This window comes from Vicia villosa, unplaced genomic scaffold (assembly GCF_029867415.1).
Source record: "Vicia villosa cultivar HV-30 ecotype Madison, WI unplaced genomic scaffold, Vvil1.0 ctg.000602F_1_1_3, whole genome shotgun sequence".
In the NCBI taxonomy this organism is placed as follows: Eukaryota; Viridiplantae; Streptophyta; class Magnoliopsida; order Fabales; family Fabaceae; genus Vicia; species Vicia villosa.
In genome coordinates this window covers 318,959-338,506 of record NW_026705276.1, presented here as the reverse complement: position 1 = coordinate 338,506, position 19,548 = coordinate 318,959, and the positions used below count along the sequence as shown (strand labels likewise).

The window sequence follows — 19,548 nt, the reverse complement described above, 5'->3', positions numbered from 1 at the left end:
ATAAATGGGGCTTTTGAAAAACCCTTTTAAAAAAGTTTAAATTTCACCTGCCATATGAAGATTCCTCTATTTTACCATATCTTAAGAAATTTACCCATCAATATCTTATTAAATTTCATGTAATTTTTTAAGAATTTATACATATTTTGTCTCCTACAAAATTGGCGATTTTTGAAAAAATCTCATGCCATGTCATTATTTTTTATGATTAGGTTTCTTGAGAGAGAAAAATAGGGGAATCTTCATGAGGCATGAAGAAATTCAGTTTTTTATATGGAGTTTTTCATAACTCGCCTATATGGCTGGGAAAAAAATACCCACTAACCAATTTTGTAAAGCAAGTTGTTATGAAATTTTCTATCAATGCCTTCAAAAGTTTCTAATCTAATTTTGTTGTTGTTGTCAACTAATTAGATGAGTTTTATATTTGAGTTTCTAGGCTATGAAATGAGTTTTTGAGTTCCTAAAAAACTTGCAAAACAAGCTTTATCATAGAGATGACATATCCTACGCGGTGTTGAAGAAGATCAATAAAAATGGAAATGTGTACATATTACACTTATATAAACAAAGCATGTCTCAATGATCCTTATCCACTACCAAACATAGACACGTTGGTAGATATAACACCGGGCTACAAAGCCTTCAATTTCCTAGACGCCTACTCAAGGTACAATTAGATTTTGATGATCTCCACGGATGCACCAATGACGACCTTCATGACAGGCATGCCAAAATTCTACTATAAGGTCATCCCCTTCGAATTTAAGAGTGTGGGAGCCATCTGTTAAAGGCTGATGAATAAGGAATTTGTAAAGCAAATAAAGGATAATAATAAAATCTACATGGACGACATGATAATGAAAATCCGAGATATGTAAATTCATTATGAAGACCATAAAATAATATTTGATAAGGTCGCAAGGTACAAAATGAGGTTGAAACTATATAACTGTACCTTCAAAGTTCAAGGAGGCATGTTTTTAGGATTCATGATTACTCAAAAAAGGATAGAGGTCAATCATGACAATGAAAGTAATTATGGGGATGCCAATATGATGTTCTTTAAAGAAGTAGAAAAAATAAAAGGATGCATAACATATTTGTCTCGATTTTTAGAGATTCACATATTGATAGTTCTCATTCTACGAAGTCCTTAATAAACCGATATGTTTTCACTGGATCCCACAATGCGAGTGGGTGTTCAACAAATTAGAGAAGTTTTTTTCATCACCATTGGTCTTGACCAGACCCATTTCATGTGTTAAATTAACCCTTTATTTATCATCCACAAAAGACGCCATAAACTCATCATTAGTAAAGGAAAAAGAAATAATCCAATACCACGGGTACTTTGTCATCATAATGTCGGAACAAGAAGATGTGCAAATGTAAAAGTTACTGACATTTACTTTAGTGATGTTTGCTCGAAGACTTAGATATTACTTTCAAACACATTTCATATTCGTCAAAATCAACTTTCCTATCACGAAGATCCTACAAAAATCCGAGTTGTTAGGAAGAATGGTGACTTGGTCATTATATATAAATGCTTTTTACCAATGATGACCCAACAAGATGTACATATGAATGCAAAGTAATGACAAATTAAATAAAATTGTTGAAATAATTAGGGATTTCAAGAAGGATGAAAGGGAAGAAGAAGAAGAACAACAAGAAGAAAAAGACAGAAAAGAGATGAGGGATAAAATTGTAAAGGGAAAAATTATTATCCACTGAAAACTGTTAATTATAAAGAATGTATTTCTAAACTACAATAGCATGCCTATTTATAGGCAATCAAGGCCCAATACCGAAACATACAACCCAATCCTAAAACATACAAATTATATTTCAACTTAACATTTATATACTGTATCCGACTCTGTCGAATACAACTGACTTATACTACTTCGACTAGGTCGAACACACCTATGTCGAATACAATATTTTATATAAAAAATTAATTACAACTACTAACACACCACCTAATTCATGTTTTCAAGTCTTCTCATCCCAATTGTTTTCTTCAACTCATCAAAACTGATTTTCTTTAGAGATTTGGCGAGTATATTAGCTAGTTTCCATTATGTCTTGCAATACTCAAGTTCAAGCTTCCCTTTATGTACTTGATCCCTAAGGAAATGGAATCTCCTCTGTCTATATGTTTACTTTGACCATGTCACATAGGATGATTGAATAGGTCTATAGTTGACTTGTTATCAACAAACAACTTCATTTTCTTAGGTTCCATGATCTTTAGCTCTTTAAGCAACATCTCTATCCATACTGTTTGACATGATGCATATTATACATCCACTTACTCAACTTCACATGATAACAAAGCCACATAGAATGTAGCCTGCAATACTCTTCTTCTCATCTTGATTTCCACTGAAATCTCAATCAATGTAGCCATATATTTATGCATATGTGCCAATATTATTTTATCTTGTCATTATCACACCGTGATCAATCACACTCTTTATGTATCTCATCACACTCTTAACTGAAGTGAGATGGTATTTGAGGGGTTTCTCCATGAATTTTCTTAACAAGCCGACACTTTGACAAATATCTGGCTTGATATTGAAAAGATACTTCAAGGATCCAATGATTTGTTTGTATAGTGTTGCACTTAGAAACTCATCATTTGTATCCTTCCAGAAATTTTCTTTTGTCTCTAATGGCGTGACAACTGCGTTACAATTGCTCATCTTAAACCTCTTCAAGATGTCTTGAGCATATTTCTTCTGGTGTAAGAACATTCTTTCACTTGTGTATTTAAACTCAATCCCTAAGAAATATTACAAACTCCCTAGGTCAGACATTTTAAACTTCTGCATTAGTTTCAACTTGACTCTTCTTATATCTGCTTCATCTACACATGTAATCAACAAATCATCTACACACACACATAAAATGATTGGAATGACCCTGTCCGCATCATTGACATACAATCCATGTTCAGAGATACACTTTATGAAACCTGCTTCGATCAAGAAGATATATATTCTAGTATTCCAGAATCTTAATTAGGGCTTGCTTCAAACCATAAAGAGCCTTTCTTAACCTGTACACCTTTGGCTCCTGCCCTTTGATTTTGAATCCTAGTGGTTAAGTGACATATACCTCTTATTCCAATGGTTCATTCTTAAATTCTAATTTCACGTCTAATTGATGTATCTTTCATCCTTTGTATGCTAAAGTCGACACAATAACTTTGATGGTTTCCGGCCTTGCATCATGTGCATAAGCTTTGTCGAAGTCGATACCAGTTTTTGCAGAAAACCTGTCGCCATTAGTCTTGCCTTATTATAGGCAATTTCACCGTTTGGCCTTTATTTTTACTTGTAAACCCATTTCAAATCAATTGGCTTCTTGCTAGATCTTTTGACAAGTTCACATGTCTTATTATTCTCGATTGCACTGAGTTTTTCCTTCATAGTTGCACACCAAATTGAATCGTTCATGGCTTGATCTAAATTAGTTGATTCTGCTCCAACCATCATCACTACTTCTTCTATTTAGTCACCATATGCATCAACTGCTTGATATGGAAATTTCTCATATCCAACTAGCCTTGTCGACTCAGTTCTCATTCTAATCGATCTTCTGGCATTCTACTCAAGTGGTTCATCATTTCTATTAGTTGTGACTTTAGTTTGTTGGTCTTCTTCACGCACAGTTGGGACTGTTTCTTGCATATGCCGACCTGACTCCTGAGACTAATTCTACCCTTTGCTTTCTTCTACCAGAACATCTCTACTAGTAACTAGTGTATCATCATTTAGTGAATACAATTTGTATGCACCAATTGAATGATATCTTATATCATGGCGTGACTTCGACCTTCTAGTTTCTTCCTCAATTGCTCAAGTAGATGCCTGAAGCACATTGATCCAAACACTCTAAGATGACTTACATTTGGTTTTTTTCTGTCCAAGCCTTATAAGGTGTCTTGTTAACCATATTCTTGGTTGGACATCTGTTAAGCATGTATTGTACACTACTATCAAAAATGCTTCTCCCTAAAATCTCCTTGGCATTTCATTATCTTTCAACATACTTCTGACCATATTTAATATATTTCGATTCTTTCTCTCAACTATACCATTATTCTAAGGTGTGTTGGGTGCAACAACCTCATGTTCTATACCTTCCTCATTGCAGAATTTAGCAAAGTCTCTAGAGGTATATTCACCTCCACCATCAGTTCTTAATTTCTTTAATTTACATTCACTTTGTTTTTTGACATGCAATTTAAATTTATTGTATTGAGTCAATACCTCACTCTTCTGGTCGATCAGATAAATCCACACATGTATGGTGAATTCATCTATTAAGATTATAAAATAGTAGTTACCTCCACTCGACCTTACTTCAAAAGGTCCACATACATCAGAGTGAGCTAGCTCCAGTTTTTCCTTCGACCTTGTGGGCAATTCATGTCTGAATTCCCTCCTAGCCTGCTTTTATTTTCAACATTCCTCACACACCTCACTTGGTTCTTTCACTTGAGGTAAGCCATACACCATATTGTGTTGGTTGAGCATACCTAAACTTCTGAAGTTTAGATATCCATACATGTAATGCCATAGCTATTTTTTTTCTTCTTCTGCAATCGAAGAAAGACACTTACGATCAACTGTGTTGATATCTACTTTGAAGGTCTTATTTTCTTCCAGTGGTGCTTTCAGAATCAACCTTTTATCACCATCACACACCTTCATCTAATTCTTTTGAAGCTTTATGTTGTACCCTTTTGCAAGTAATTAACCTATGCTTATCAAGTTACTTGGCATCGAAGGTACATACAACACATTCGTGATACTGGATTTTCGACCATTCTTTATAACCACATATATGTCTCCTTTTCCACCCGATGTGACGTGCCTGCCATCTGCAAACTTTATCATTCTCTCAACTGATTTATCTAGCTTGGTGAACCAATTTTTATTACCAGTCATGTGGTTGCTGCATCTTGAATCTAGGTACTACATATTGGTATGTTCATTGTTCGATTGAGTATTAGCCATGAGTAGCACATCATTAGAGTCAATATCTCCAGCATGTGCATACTATACTTCATTGTTATCTTTTCCTCTTGCTTCCTTCTTTCTTCGACAGTCTTGAGCATAATGACCAAATCCTTGGCAGTTGTAACACTGCACCTCCTTCATGTCAACTTTTTGTAGTGCCTATTCATCCACCTCCTCCCTTTCTGAGCTCCGCTGCTTCAGCCTCATCTCTCGAGCCTCTAATGAAGCTTAAAGTTCTTCTAACTCCATCTCATCTAGGTTATTGGACTCTTCAATTGACACTACAATGTAATCAAAAATTGCAGTAAGAGATCTCAACACTTTTTCAATCTTCAGCAAACCGTTGATTGATTCTACATATGCCTTCATCTGGTTCGTTAACAGCACTACACGTGAAAAGAATTCTAAGAATGATTCATATTCCTTCATCTGAGTCATCTTGAATTACTTTCTCAATGTCTTTAACTTCACCCTCTTTAGCTTTTCTTCCCCATCGTACAAGTTCTTCAACTTGTCTCATGATCCTTTAGTAGTTTCCTCTTCATTGATCTTCTCGAACACGTTAGGATCCCCACACTAGTGAATCAAGAACAAAGCTTTTCCATCTTTCTTCCTTTGATCCTTGTGCAGAGCTTTTTGAACATTATATGCATTCGCTTCTAATGCTGCTACTCCATCATTCACGATTTCAAACACATCTTGAAATTTGAAGATGACCTTCATTTGTGCAACCCACCTCTCATAATTCTCACATTTGAGAATTGTTAAATTCGTTGGAAATTACGTTGATGTTATTGTTTTGTTTTCCATTATTGATTCACTCTGAATCGTAACATAGACTCGTTGATACCAATTTGTTTGAACAATTAGGATTTTCAAGAAAGATGAACGAAAAGAATAAGAAGAAGAAGATAGAAAAGAGAGAAAATTTATTATCTACCAAAAACTGTTAACTATAAAGGCTGTATTTTGAAATTACAACAACATGCCTATTTATAGGCAACCAAGGCTCAAGCCTAAAACATACAACCCAAACTCAAAACATACAAATTACATTCCAACTTAATAGTTATATGTTGTATTCGACCGTGTCAAATACATCTGACTTCTACTACTTTGACTAGGTCGAACACACCTATGTCGAATACAATCTTTTCTACAAAACAATGAATTACAGCTTCTAACAAAAATGAAATACACGTTATTTAGTAAAACTAACACATTGCAAATAAGGAATAGAGAGCCATTGACTTGCATTTGTCATTCCAAATATCATGGAGCATATTTACATTTTATAGGTGCCACTGCCTATCTCAACATCCATTTTAAAAAATCACAATTATCTAACAACGATCACAAAGATAGCTATTAGAAAATTACATTGAAAATAACAATTATCTTGGAGTCTATATGAGTTGCGGGGCTTAGTTATGGATGTTAATTTGCATATGTTAATGGAGATCCTTGTGGGGATTATTTGTTTGAAGCACTGAAGTTGAAGATTTTTTCTCTCGCGGGGATGAGGATGGAGGAAAAAGTTCTCCCGATAACATATAATTTAACTTTTATATTTTATATATTATATAATACATATAATTATATAATTTTACATAAAAAATATTAATTTATTAGAAAATGAAGAGTCATTAGTGGATCATTTTATTTTTATGTTTTATTGTGTAATATACTGTTTCACTATCCAAGTACTAAACCTTAGAAAAGTGCACCTAATACATAAAATTTACACACCGTCTCCTCATTTTCTTTCTTCAATTATCTTTGTCACCTCCAGTCACCATTTCCTCTATTCTCATCATCATAACAAACACTCTCCTTCATTGTGTTTATGGTAATTACTCTTCAAATTCATTTTACTTCTATCAATAATATGTTTTCATTCCATTAATAAATTAGTAGTTAGAAATTAGCCACACTCACACATAATCAACTACTTGCGCTGAACGACAGCGATACTGTGATAGTAAATTAGCGAAAGCATGGTAGCAACAAGTTCTGTTAATATTTATTATTTTTTTACATAAAAAATATTAGCAACAACAAGTGCTTTTATATTTTTATTATTGATGCAATATGTAATTGTATTTTTAAAAAAAGAAAGATGTAAAATATATGTGTTATTTTTATAAGAAAAGGAAAAAAGATAACGAAATATTAATGTCATAGTTTTGATAAAAAGTATAAAAAAAAAAAATTTAAGCTTTGATTTTCGTGGTGACATGTGAGAATGAGGATAGAAAAAAATATTCCTCCGTGATAGAAATTAGAGAGGAAAATCAAAAATAAATTTAAGGACGGAACCAAAAGCCTAAAAGTATTCTTTGAACATTCTCTTTCCCTATTGACATCCCTAAGTTTAAGATACATAATTCAACATCCTTCCATGAAGTTCAAAAGTTCAAGGATGGAATGGAGAGCAGAAAAATATCCTTCAAACACTATTAACATCCCAAAATTTAACATACATACTTCAACATCGGCAACTTCCCCATCAAAATTGTGTCTTTCACACAAAAACAATATACACGAACTATTTTTGTCACGTCAAATTTTTTTCAACAATCAATTTGAAGTCTAAAAATATCCTCTCCTATGCTATGAAACCTATCTTTGTTATGAGATATAAATCTTGATCTTTTTATGATGTGATTTGTAACGGTGAACCTCTAACCCGAGTATCGTTTACTTGAAAAAGAATCTAAAGAGCACTTGCACTTATTTATATCACAAAAACTTCCATTTTCTTCGTATCTCATCACATCACTCACTCTCACACGCATAAGCATTAGATTCCCATTCCCCTTTTTTTTATTACCATAAAAACCAATTATTTAAAAAAAAATAATCACTTTTTTTATCAACCCCCAAACGTGCTTTTCATTTTTCAACCGAGTCCTTCTTCAATCATCATTCACTCTCTCTCTCTGTCTCACAAATAAAAAACAATAATCACTTCATCATTTAAAAAAAAAAATTAAAAACAAAATAATCACCGCCGGGAAAATTCACAATTTTCCGGGAATGGTTTCGCCGGAAAACACCAATTGGCTTTTCGATTATGCTTTGATTGACGATATTCCCGTCTCTGATGGCTCCTTTGCCTTCACGTGGCCACCACAACATCCTATCAATGTCTGGTGGGTAATCCCATCGTTCCCCAATTAGGGTTTATTATCCCCTTGCTTCAAATTTGTAGAAAACTGTTTTGCTTTTGTGAAATTTTGAATTTTTAAGTATGGGTTTACAGAAAGTTCTGATTTTGCTGCGAAATATTTGAATTTGTGATTCTTATAAGTTGTTGTGGTTTTCATTGGTGTTGTTGTTATGAATTAGTAGTACTTGAAATAGGTTGGACATGCAAGTTTCACAACTTCAACTACTGAATTGCTTAATGATGATGTTCTTGAAACTTGTGTTCTGCATATGTTGGTGCATTTGATTGTTTCTGTAGCCTTGTTTCAAGAGCTGGTGATTATGTTTTAATCTGTGTGTGTGTGCAAATTTACTATATGCATCCTTAGTGTTTGGAAAACTGTGAACAAATGCAACTGATGCAATCTGAATATGATTTCGGTTTGCGACGAAGTCGTAGAGACTTCAAGTGCTTTGATGTTTATGGTTGTGGATTGCGTTTTAATACCATGCTTTCAGTTTCTGTAACTTGGGTTTTAGGTTTTGGATTGAGAATGAGAATTAATTATGCTGTTTATACATATCTCCCAGTCCCATCTTGTAGTATTTATTTACTAAGTTGTGTTTCTATATATGTTACTATCTGCTCCTAGTGTTGATATGGATGGTTCTCTGGGAGATTCTGATGGTATCAAAGATCCTGGTTCAAAGAAGAGGTACACTATTTTGTTTACCTTCCGTTTCTCATTAAACAATTTAGTTGTTATTCTGATGCCTAAGTATGACATTATTTTCCCTGTTTTTCTGAACTACTCTCCCCAGTACCCTAATCTTCTGTCCCTGTTTAAAATCTTGATTGCTCTTAAAGTTGAGTGGATCCAATCCAGATACTTATTATTATAAAAAGTTGTCGCATATATCTTGTTTTTTTTTCTTACTTCAGAGGTAGATCGGATTCGTCTGCTCCTTCCAGCTCTAAGGCATGTCGAGAGAAGCAGCGGAGGGATAGGCTGAATGATAAGTAAAATTTTTAATCCCCATCATCTTTCCTCATTTCATTCTTTTTTACCTGGTGGATGTCTTTTTAGATGTGCATTTGGGGCATCTATCTAATACGATTGACATGGATAGGTTTGTTGAATTAGGCTCTATCTTGGAGCCTGGAAGGCCACCCAAAACAGACAAGGCAGCAATTCTGACTGATGCTGTTCGAATGGTATCACAGTTGCGGGGTGAAGCCCAGAAATTGAAAGACTCTAATTCCGGTCTTCAAGAGAAGATTAAAGAGTTAAAGGTGAGGCCTCACTGTATATACCATAACTTTCTTTAGACGATGGAAGGTTCACATTATAGATAATTTCATTTCCCTTGATTTTTACGCTTTAACCGTACTTTTTCGTCGTATCTGTGACTAAAATATCGAATTGACTTTATCTAACGCTAAATATTGAACTCTTTCTATTATGCAGGTTGAGAAGAATGAACTCCGCGATGAGAAACAGAGGCTTAAGGCTGAGAAGGAGAAGCTGGAGCAGCAGGTGAAATCAATGAATGCTCAACCCAGTTTCTTGACACACCCTCCTGCAATCCCTGCTGCATTTGCTCCACAAGGCCAAGCCCATAGCAACAAGCTAATGCCTTTCATGAGTTATCCAGGAGTTGCCATGTGGCAATTCATGCCACCGGCCTCCGTGGATACCTCACAGGATCATGTGCTCCGTCCACCAGTTGCCTAAGTTGGTACTGTACAATTTTTTGGGATTCCATTAATGGCCTAAAAGTTGTATTCCTTCCCCATACGCTCTTTCCCTTTAGTTATTTGTTATTATGTATAACTGGTATTTGCTATTGTGAGGTCTAATACTATTATGAAGTAATGCTGGTATTTGCATGTAAATGTTATAAGCTTGTCTAGTTGTCTTCTCCCGGCTTTAAAACTTATCGCTGGTTTTTGGGGTCCAAAAGTTATTAACATGGGCCAATAATGGTTGGTCCAGTTGGTAATGAGTTGAGTTATATACGTGACAAGAGTGAGTTAAACTCTTACTCCGAGCGAGAAGACTCGTTGGTAGGTATTATGTAAGAACTTGTATTAAGACTCTGAATCTTGATGTTTGTTGTGACCTTAGTGATCATCTAGGATCCAACTCATTTATATTTTCAATTTATTTTTCAACAAAGTATAGAAACATGTAACATTGGTTTAGTTTCACCAAAACGGTTCTTTAGAATGAACAAAAATAATATGTGAAAAGTTGATGTATTTCATATATGGTTAAAACATAATGACTAAATCAGGCTAATGGAAATTTCTTCATTATAGCCATAGATATTGTTTATTCAAAGTGAACAGTTCATTTAGAGAACAGTAAAGAAAGTGTTTTTAATCATTAATTTATTTGTTAACAGTTAAGCTTACTTCATCATCAACCGTTGATAAATAATTTATATATTCAAGGTTGATATTTTAATACATTCATAATTTTTAATATTTAAGTACTTAACATTAATTATTGATTTATTCATTTGAGATTGATGTTAGTGACTCAGTGAGCTTGTTTTTAAAGTGATATAGTTTTATTATTTATTTTGTACTTGATATATTTTTTTTCAAAATACTCAACTTTTTCAATGACAGTAGGGTGAAAGTTATAACTATTATCCTCCACCACTGGTTGAACTATTGTGTTTCTGTGATATCTTATCCTGATAGAACTTTAGGACAACTTTTTCATATCAAAACAATCACACACACACCTTGCTCCTCTGTTTTTTACCCTAAATGGCATCATCATCTTCATCATCATCCTACTTTCACTCAACTCATTCACAATCTACCAAATTTTCCAAGCCATCACCATGCGTAACTGCATATTCCAAGAACAAATTTACATCAATCTCATTTCATACTCATTATCTATGCAAATACTACCATATATCATGCATCCCCTCAAATCCCACTGTTCCCCTCAAAGCTACTTCTACACTCATTCACTCTTCACTCTCTTCCCTTAACCCACCCATCTCAAAGGAAGATGCTATACTTCAAGCCAAAACCTCCCTTTCAACAGCCTTAGAGAAACCACTCAACAACCCTAAACTATTTGGCAAAATCAAGAAACTGAAACAACCCAAGTTCCAGGTCGAAATCCCGGTCATCGATGACTCGCCGGATTCGCTTTCCAATCTTGCTCTTGATATTTTCGGGGACATTGACATACCCGTCAAAAGAAAAGATTCTCCCATTAAGATTTTAATCCTTTGGCCTAATCCTAGCTTAAAAGAAGCTGCAGTTCTTGCCTTTGAGTCTCATTCAAGCAACCAAGTTGAACACATTGACATTGTTTCAGTTGCCAAAACTGACCCCAGAAAGTTGAATTCCGCCGATGTGGTGATATTTTTGGCGCCAGAGAGTTCGCAATTGTCGGTGGTGAAAATGGTGAGTGATGGGGTTTTTCCAAAGCCGGTGGTTATGATGAATCCAAAATGGGCATTTGAGGAAGAGGGTAACTTTGGTAATCTAAGTGGTTTTGTGAATTCCTTTGAAGTAGTTTATTCTTTTATGGGATTGGAGGTAAGAGGGCTATTAAGCAAAAGAAAAGGTGTGATTTTTAAGTGCGTGAAAGACGGGGCTGTGAGCGGAGAGAGATGGAATGTTCTTGTTGAAGAAGGTGGAGAAATGAAGGTGATTTCTTCATTCAAGGTTAGGCCAACCATTGGTCAAGTTGAGAGTGTTTTGTATAATCTGATGGCTATCAATTCACCTATAACAAAGTCTGCGAAATTCTTCATGGGATTGGTGTCTAATGTGACAGGGAAAAAGTAAATGGAACCGATTCCATTGAAGGATCGGTCATCTTCAAGGTATTCGATTCACATGAATTGTAGTTTTAACATGTTTTGTGAATATGTCACAATGAATGTAGGACAATGCTTTGAGTCTATAGTCTATGACCATTGTATGCAGTTGTTCTCACCAATTTTGAATGAGAAATCGAATTACTTTCAAGGACTATGCCTTAAGATCTTGATATTCTACATATAGTGATAAGTATAGTTAAACATTATTGTAATTATGTAGCATTTGATGTTATGTAATTGCAAGATACAATTTCGATAAAATGATATTCGATAAAGTGATCCTTTGGTCTCTCTTTTATTTCATCATTTTTATAAGGCTAATTGTTAAACCTCGAGGCCGCAGGTCAAAAAAGCTTGTTGTATTAATACATACATACATATATGATCTACAAATACTCAATATATACTTACAACATGGATTAAAGAGAAAAAATATGAGGATTTCAGCAGAAAAAAGTATGTTAAAAGTAAAAAATTTAAGCAAGAAAGGAACATCATGCGATATCTTTGTTGTCTCTGATGTCATGGAGGGTTTAATGAGTGGAAGAAGAACTATCTCATTTTCTTCAACTCATTGAGAAGTCATGCTTTTTTCCCTATCATGCTCTAATGTGACAGCTTTTAATGAACTTATCTGAGAAGTCGACATATTTTGTCCATAAAGACCTTAGTTGTGGAAATGCTATGTCTAGCCATGGCTTTGCCCTGCCATTGAAATGGATGACACCAGCATTCTCAACATCAGCAACATTTGTGTTTTCCTGATATCCTAATCCAAGCATGTGCCAGAAAGGTTCTATAATTTGGACATGGCCATGAAATGCTATCAATCCAGGAGGTAATGTCCCTAGCTGCCACAAACTCAGGTCCGATTTAATATTCTGCATTAAGCAAAATAAAAATATGAATAATTTATCAAATATAATGAAACATTGCAAGTATATTTGGATTTCTTGCTGTCACAAATTCATGCATTTACGTTGTCAGACCGTTGGATTGAGATTGAACAGTACAGAAAACAAGCCGTTTTTTTTTTTCAATTCTAAAATACCGAGCTTGAAATCTGGATTGTTCTATCATACCGATGCGGTGACAGTATCAATGTGTAAGATAGACATACTTGCTCAACCCAATAATGATATGTATTGCTTATATTGGTCTTCCTCCAAGCCTCCAAATCAAAAATGTTCATGCCATATGCCCAAGCACATTCGTCGGGACTGAAACTTTTGGAGATTAGAGGGTGAGAGAAGTTCAAATAGCTTTTCAACCTCTTTGACATCACAAACTTGTCTTCTCCATGACATGTTTCCACTGCTCCATTGACTTTTCCATTCATGTCAATGTCCCACAGAGGTGTAAGATCGGTTTGTACCACAATGTCATCGTCGAGGAAGACCACTTTGTTAAGACTTGGATACAACTGTTATGAAAAAGTGTCATTGGTATAAGCATCACAGGAACAAAAATATTTACTTGGTTATAAGCTATCGAAAAAACAAAAATGATTGACTTGCTATGCCAGCTATCCGTTTTACCTCGGGTAGGTGTATCCGGATGTGGTTCATGACTGAATTGTACTTAGGACTGAGTGCTTGCAATTTCGACGCAATAACATTTGGTTTCTCAGAGGTATTTGCAACTATAGCTGATGAACCTCCTCGAAACTGCGACCGCACCTTCTGATCTTTCTCCATTGCTTCTAAAACAGGAACCTTTCCCTTTGTAAACCAATCGAAATGGTGCAATGCCTTGACCTCAATCACAGCAGGTAATAAAGGATGCAATGAGAACCAAGCCTGCATTGGATAATAAGTCTTTCTGTCTGTAATTATGTGTATAACAACCTTCTTAGGTCGTAAACAGTTGCGAACAAGTGACGTTGCAACGACCGAGGCAGCAAGCACATTATCTGAGGCCAAGACAAAGTGGAAGTAGGAATTGTCAACAAGGGCAGGAACTAGTTCTGCAGAGGGTAGCTGTAGGCGCGCTGCCGCATTGTTTGTATGCTCATGCGCCAACCTCAAGTCAAGGCAATGAAGTTGTTTCGGTATGCTGCTCGATGCTACGTGGCGGTATAGATATTCTTGGATTTTGGCCAACCTAGTCCTTTGTTCCATAAGGGTTACCTAACAAATGTTTCATTTTTCATTATTGGAGACTTCAACTTGAAAAAAGAAAGGTATGAAATTCACTAGAATTATTTGATTAGTACCATTTCTCTAAGTTTAACTGCAAATGTCTTGGCATCATATCGACCTTCCTTCATATTAATCATGAACTCTTCTAAAGTCTGTGGAATATCAACCCTTCCATTTAGCTCATCATTGCCAAGAGGTTCATCTAAAGTTTGGTATATCACTTCTGGGACCTAAAAAATCGAAGTAAAATCGAAGTAAAATAATTGAAAAATCGAATAAAATAGTGATAATATTCAAGCCTATCAGAAGAGTTGAGAGATTACACTTGATTCAGGTCGTCTACCCAAAATCCTTGGCCCTAATTTTTTTCCTAGACAACCTGAAAATATAGAATGAAGTTAATCAACAGTAACTACTATACCAATTCAAGATACATAAAGTACAGTTCTGACATAAGTGATAGTATAAAGAAACTTTTCTCAGTTATTTGATTTATTGTTTGCTATGTTTTTCATTACAGATTCACAGTTTTCACTCTGATCTTGCAGTGGCTTGGTGAGGTATAAATATAAAAAGAATAGTAGTACATTTTCTGCTCATATAAGCAAACTTAATATCAGCTAATAATTAAACAAAAACAAACTAATGCATATGCAACTTTCCCCTGCAGCCAAAATATGATACAAGCATTATATTTAATTAATCATAATCTGAATTTAAGTTGTTTCTAAACTCAATTTATATAGTTGAACATATGAATCGTCTGGTATTCATTCATGGACTCTGACTCTTTTTTTTTTTGAAAACTCAGTATCTAGCCCTAGGACCGATTAATCCGGGGGACAAATCCGACCGTCTATTAGCCGAGGCCTAATAAAAGTTAAAGCAAAGTCCTATATGGACTAGTCCAGCATTAGATTGTTAGCAGTTAACGGAATTCGAACATGAAACTCTAAGAGGGAGCACACCCTTAGGTCTCAAGTCTTCGTCAACAAGCCAACCTCTGGGATTTAAGAATTCCAACTTTCTAACTTCAATGAATTCGTGATATTGTAACTGCAGACAGCCTAACTAAGTGTATGGATGAGAGAGATAGAGAGATAGAGAGACGGGAAAGAGTACCTATGGTTGAGCACTTGTTTTCGCCATCAATGCCATCCACAGCTGTTAAAACAAACACAAACCTCAGAAGAAAAGTAAAGAACAGAAGCGAATAGAACAGCATCCTATAAGAAAGACGCCTCGACGCAACTTTCACTTTGATAAACTCCTTAAGTCCTTTCCCTGGCAGCACTGTAACATGCCTCAAACTCGGAGAAATATGCAGCTGCATTTTTTGATATTCAAATCCAAAAACACACAACAAACGAGACGGAACAAACCAAACAACAAACGAAAAAACAGGTTCTGGAGTTCTACCTCTTCCTTATTTCATCTCACACAACTCATTCACTGTATGATCAACAAGAGAGAGGAATAAAAACTGCAAGAAACTATGTCAAGTTATGCTGTAAAAGGAAGGTTTTGATATATGTCATAGAAGGTTGCTATCTCTCACCTAACCTTGCTTAGCATTTGGGTCATGCATGTCAAAATGGTGTTAGAGAACTTTTAAAATATATTATATTTATTTTTCATTTTGAGGTGAACTAAAGGGTTGTTAAAGAGAAAGAGACATTGGACTAAGAAGGAGGAGATGTTGTTTGGTTCAAGTTTTGTGTTATTAATTATAATTGCCTTGGTTTTGAAGGAGGGAAAAAAAGATATGTAAGTTAAGGTTTATTTGTTTGGTGTGTGTGTGTGTGTATCTATGCTTGGCTTTGCCTCAAGATGAGTTTGGAGTTTGGAGTGTGACATGAAATTAACTTGTTGTATATGGAAAATGACAGTATCTCTGTCTGTGGGGTGTGGTTGAGGACGTAGTACTTGGAGTGAAAACTCAGGAATCTTTGCTTTGTTTTTCTTTTTTTCTTGGTAATATGTTTTAAGGTTTGAATATGTTTTTGTCTCTATGAAATATACCATTTTTGTTTTGTTTTACTGTATATGAAAGTAATTTTGGTTTTAATCTTTTTAAATGTATTATTTTTTTGTTTTTGGTTGCTGGTGTTTTGTCGTAGTCACTAGAAAAATTTGTATTAATTGAAATTTATCTTTTGCAATTTATTTTAGTTAAACTAAAATCAAATATTTTAAGTATTATATGGACCAACAATAAGAGAGATACAGATACGTTATTTCATTAATTTACGTCTGCTACATCGATATTTTTTGTCATAATGATCTATTTAAGATTATATTTTTCACTAGATTGTTAATCTCACGTACGATCATATTAGTACAAATATATTTAATCTCATCAGAATTCCGTATTTAAGTGCACTTAGACAAAAATAATATTAAGATGAATGATTTTTTAAAAGTCCTTGTAGTCTAGTTGGCGGACTCATTGGTCCAACCTATGAAAGGTTGAACACTTTGCTATGTTTAATGTAGTCCGAATAAAAAGAAAGGATTATGTTAATCAAGATTATATGGATAAATTAAAAAAAATATTATATATTTTAGTAATCAATATAAATATGAATATAAATCAAAGATGAAAAATTATAGATTTATAAGGACTAAATAATATATTTGTAGGGACAAAAGTGTAAACATATATATGAAAATAAGGTTGTTGAAACCCTTATTAAAAGGTTGTTTTGGAGAAAAAGACATCATAAAGGGTTAATTAGCAATTAGAAAAAGTTTCTTTGACTAGATTCAGTATTACTGCTAATTTGTCCCTATTAATAAATAAATGGTGTTAGGTGGAACAAATTATGTCTTATCATTATCAAGTTTATTGTCAAAAAATATTTTTTTCACTAATTAAAAAAATTGATATTCGAGTTTGTGACCGATTAATTTAAATAGATAATGGGTCTGTTTGGTAAAAATAGCGGTTGATTGATAAGCTAGCTGATAGCTTATAGCTTATGACTGATGGTTGATGACTGATGACTTATAGCTTATAGCGGATGATTGAGACTGATAGCTTATAAGCTCATTGAAGTGTTTGGTAAAATTAGCGGTTCAATTAACTTATAAATGTAAAATGACATAAAAGATATTTAATATATAATTATTTTATTTTAAATTAAAATAAATTATAAGGGTTAAAAATGGATTTTAATTGAAATAATAAGGATAAAAAAGGAAGAAAAAGTAATAAGGTATAAGACATAAGCTAAAACGCTATTTAAAATAGCGTCTGGAAAATAAGCTATAAGCTAGTAAAATAAGCTATAAGCTCGTGATGAAAAGACCGTTACCAAACGGGTCTAAATTATCATATGAGCTTATAAGACATAAGACATAAGCTATAAGCTCGAAAAGTTGTCTTCCCAAACAGAGCCAAATTTTACTATTTATTAGCCGAGTCCATTTAAAGACAGAACAAAATTTTATATAAATTCATTCTATAGAAAAATTGATAACATCTAACGGAATTTAAATATAAATCTTTTATAAAAGTACACTCAAATTTCAGACCAATCCGAAGAATTAGCCGGAATTTCTTTACAAATTTAACGTCCACTAAATTCCTTTAACTATTTTATAAAGTATAAATTAGTTTAATTTACACACTTCTAAATGACTCTCATTAATTTAATTCAAAACCTTGTTTTGATTTGCACCCATCCTAAATGAGCATGGATTTCATGTAATTTGCCCTTCTAGAACAAAATTGAAAAATAAATAAAATAACTTCACTTATACATATGAACATAATAGGTAAATAGATGAAGATAGTTGGTCTAAGATTGGTACCTGTTGTATGAAGACATCATCACTTTCTTAGAAGTGAAACATAGTTGCTGTTTCTAAGGTCAACAAGAGACACAAAACTTTGAGTACACAAAAGTCATTTCCTGTCCAATTCAAGAAACAAAATTGAACTATACATGTTGGAATTCATATGCTGTTGTCAAAATCATTTTACTTAGTGTAGTTTATAAAGATACTATTATTATAACACAAGAGTAATAATATGAAAATAATTTTATTTTTATTTTCTCACCTTGGAAAATTTTGTGGACTCAATTGGTCATGCATGGTATGCTTTTGAAGGGAAAATGATTGTTATTTTCATAGCTAGCTAGTTTGTTCTATTTGGGACCATATTATAGGTTTGTGTATCTTAGTATTTGGATTCGTAGAGACTAATTTATTGCATGTTAAAACCCCTGGCTAACAAAATATGGAATATACATATTTCTATTTTATGATAGTTTGAAATTTATGGTTGGTGCTTAGAAATTTTCACCATTGTATATAACATGACAAATTTTAATTTGTTTTCACCTACAACTTTATTGTTACTGCACTTGTGTGTAGTCACAATTGAGGTAGCAGTACGTAGGGATGTCAACGAAGCAAGAAATGTTCGAAAGATATTTTCTCGCTCCTCGCCCCACCTCCCTCCTAATTTATTCCCCATCCACATATTCAATCTCCGCCACGAAAGGATATTTTCTCCCATTTCCATCCCCACGGAGATCAAATCTTAAGAAAATTTCTATACTTTTTGATCAAAACTATGACACTAGTATTTCTTTATTATCATATATTTGAAGAGTAATTACAAGCACAATGAACAAAGAGAGTGGTTGTTGTGGTGATGATGAAGAGAACGAAGAAGATGATGAATGGAGGAGACAAGGATAATTGAGAAAAGAAAATGAGGAGACAGTGTGTCTATATTTTATGTATTGGGTGCACTTTCTAGAGTTAGGTACTTGGGTAGTGAAACAATAACACAAATTGACTCTTCATTTTCTAATACATTAAAATATTTTTTATGTAAACTTTTATAATCATATACTATATAATATACAAAATATAAAATTTAAATAATATGGTCGGAGTCAGAGAATTCATGGGGCGGGGGTACTTTCCCAATTCCCGTCCCAAAGTATCATCGGAAATTTTTTCCCTCAATCCCTGTTACCGCGGGGAAAAAAATCTCCAACTTCGATGCTTCAAACAGATATTCTCCACAAGAATCTCCATTAACATATGCAAATTAATATTCCTAGCAATACGGTAAAAATTATTAGATCTAATATAAAAAAAAAACTTACTTTTTTTAGATCCAAATGTACAAATAAATTGAGAGGATAAAATAACAAGATTTTAATAAATAAAAAATTGTCAGAGTTTATTATTAGCCATGACATTTTGCCTATAAACTCAAGTGCCAAGCGACTGAGCTATGCATTCTGTTTGAGTAAAATATTTTAAGAAATATATTTGTTTCAAACAAAATGCACGAGGAAAATCAATGCCTACATAACATTGGCACACTA

General features: G+C 33.8%; 3 protein-coding genes across 3 annotated transcripts; 2 read left to right on the top strand and 1 right to left on the bottom strand.

The window, feature by feature from the left end:
- The first annotated feature begins 7,900 nt into the window (after positions 1-7,900).
- LOC131629747 (transcription factor ILR3-like) lies at positions 7,901-10,106 on the top strand. Its single transcript, XM_058900524.1, has 5 exons — positions 7,901-8,197; positions 8,846-8,908; positions 9,136-9,213; positions 9,324-9,486; positions 9,662-10,106. The coding sequence occupies exons 1-5, from the start codon at positions 8,082-8,084 to the stop codon at positions 9,926-9,928; spliced, it is 687 nt and encodes a 228-aa protein (XP_058756507.1). The 5' UTR covers positions 7,901-8,081; the 3' UTR covers positions 9,929-10,106.
- A 720-nt stretch (positions 10,107-10,826) lies between these two features.
- Positions 10,827-12,201, top strand: LOC131629746 (uncharacterized). Its single transcript, XM_058900522.1, has one exon. The coding sequence runs from the start codon at positions 10,975-10,977 to the stop codon at positions 12,016-12,018; it is 1,044 nt and encodes a 347-aa protein (XP_058756505.1). The 5' UTR covers positions 10,827-10,974; the 3' UTR covers positions 12,019-12,201.
- A 196-nt stretch (positions 12,202-12,397) lies between these two features.
- On the bottom strand, positions 12,398-15,902 carry LOC131629745 (probable galacturonosyltransferase 12). The gene is made up of 6 exons (XM_058900521.1): positions 15,317-15,902; positions 14,518-14,573; positions 14,269-14,424; positions 13,592-14,182; positions 13,174-13,476; positions 12,398-12,934 (listed from the first exon to the last, which is right to left on the bottom strand). The coding sequence occupies exons 1-6, from the start codon at positions 15,525-15,527 to the stop codon at positions 12,653-12,655; spliced, it is 1,599 nt and encodes a 532-aa protein (XP_058756504.1). The 5' UTR covers positions 15,528-15,902; the 3' UTR covers positions 12,398-12,652.
- Between the last annotated feature and the right edge of the window lie 3,646 nt (positions 15,903-19,548).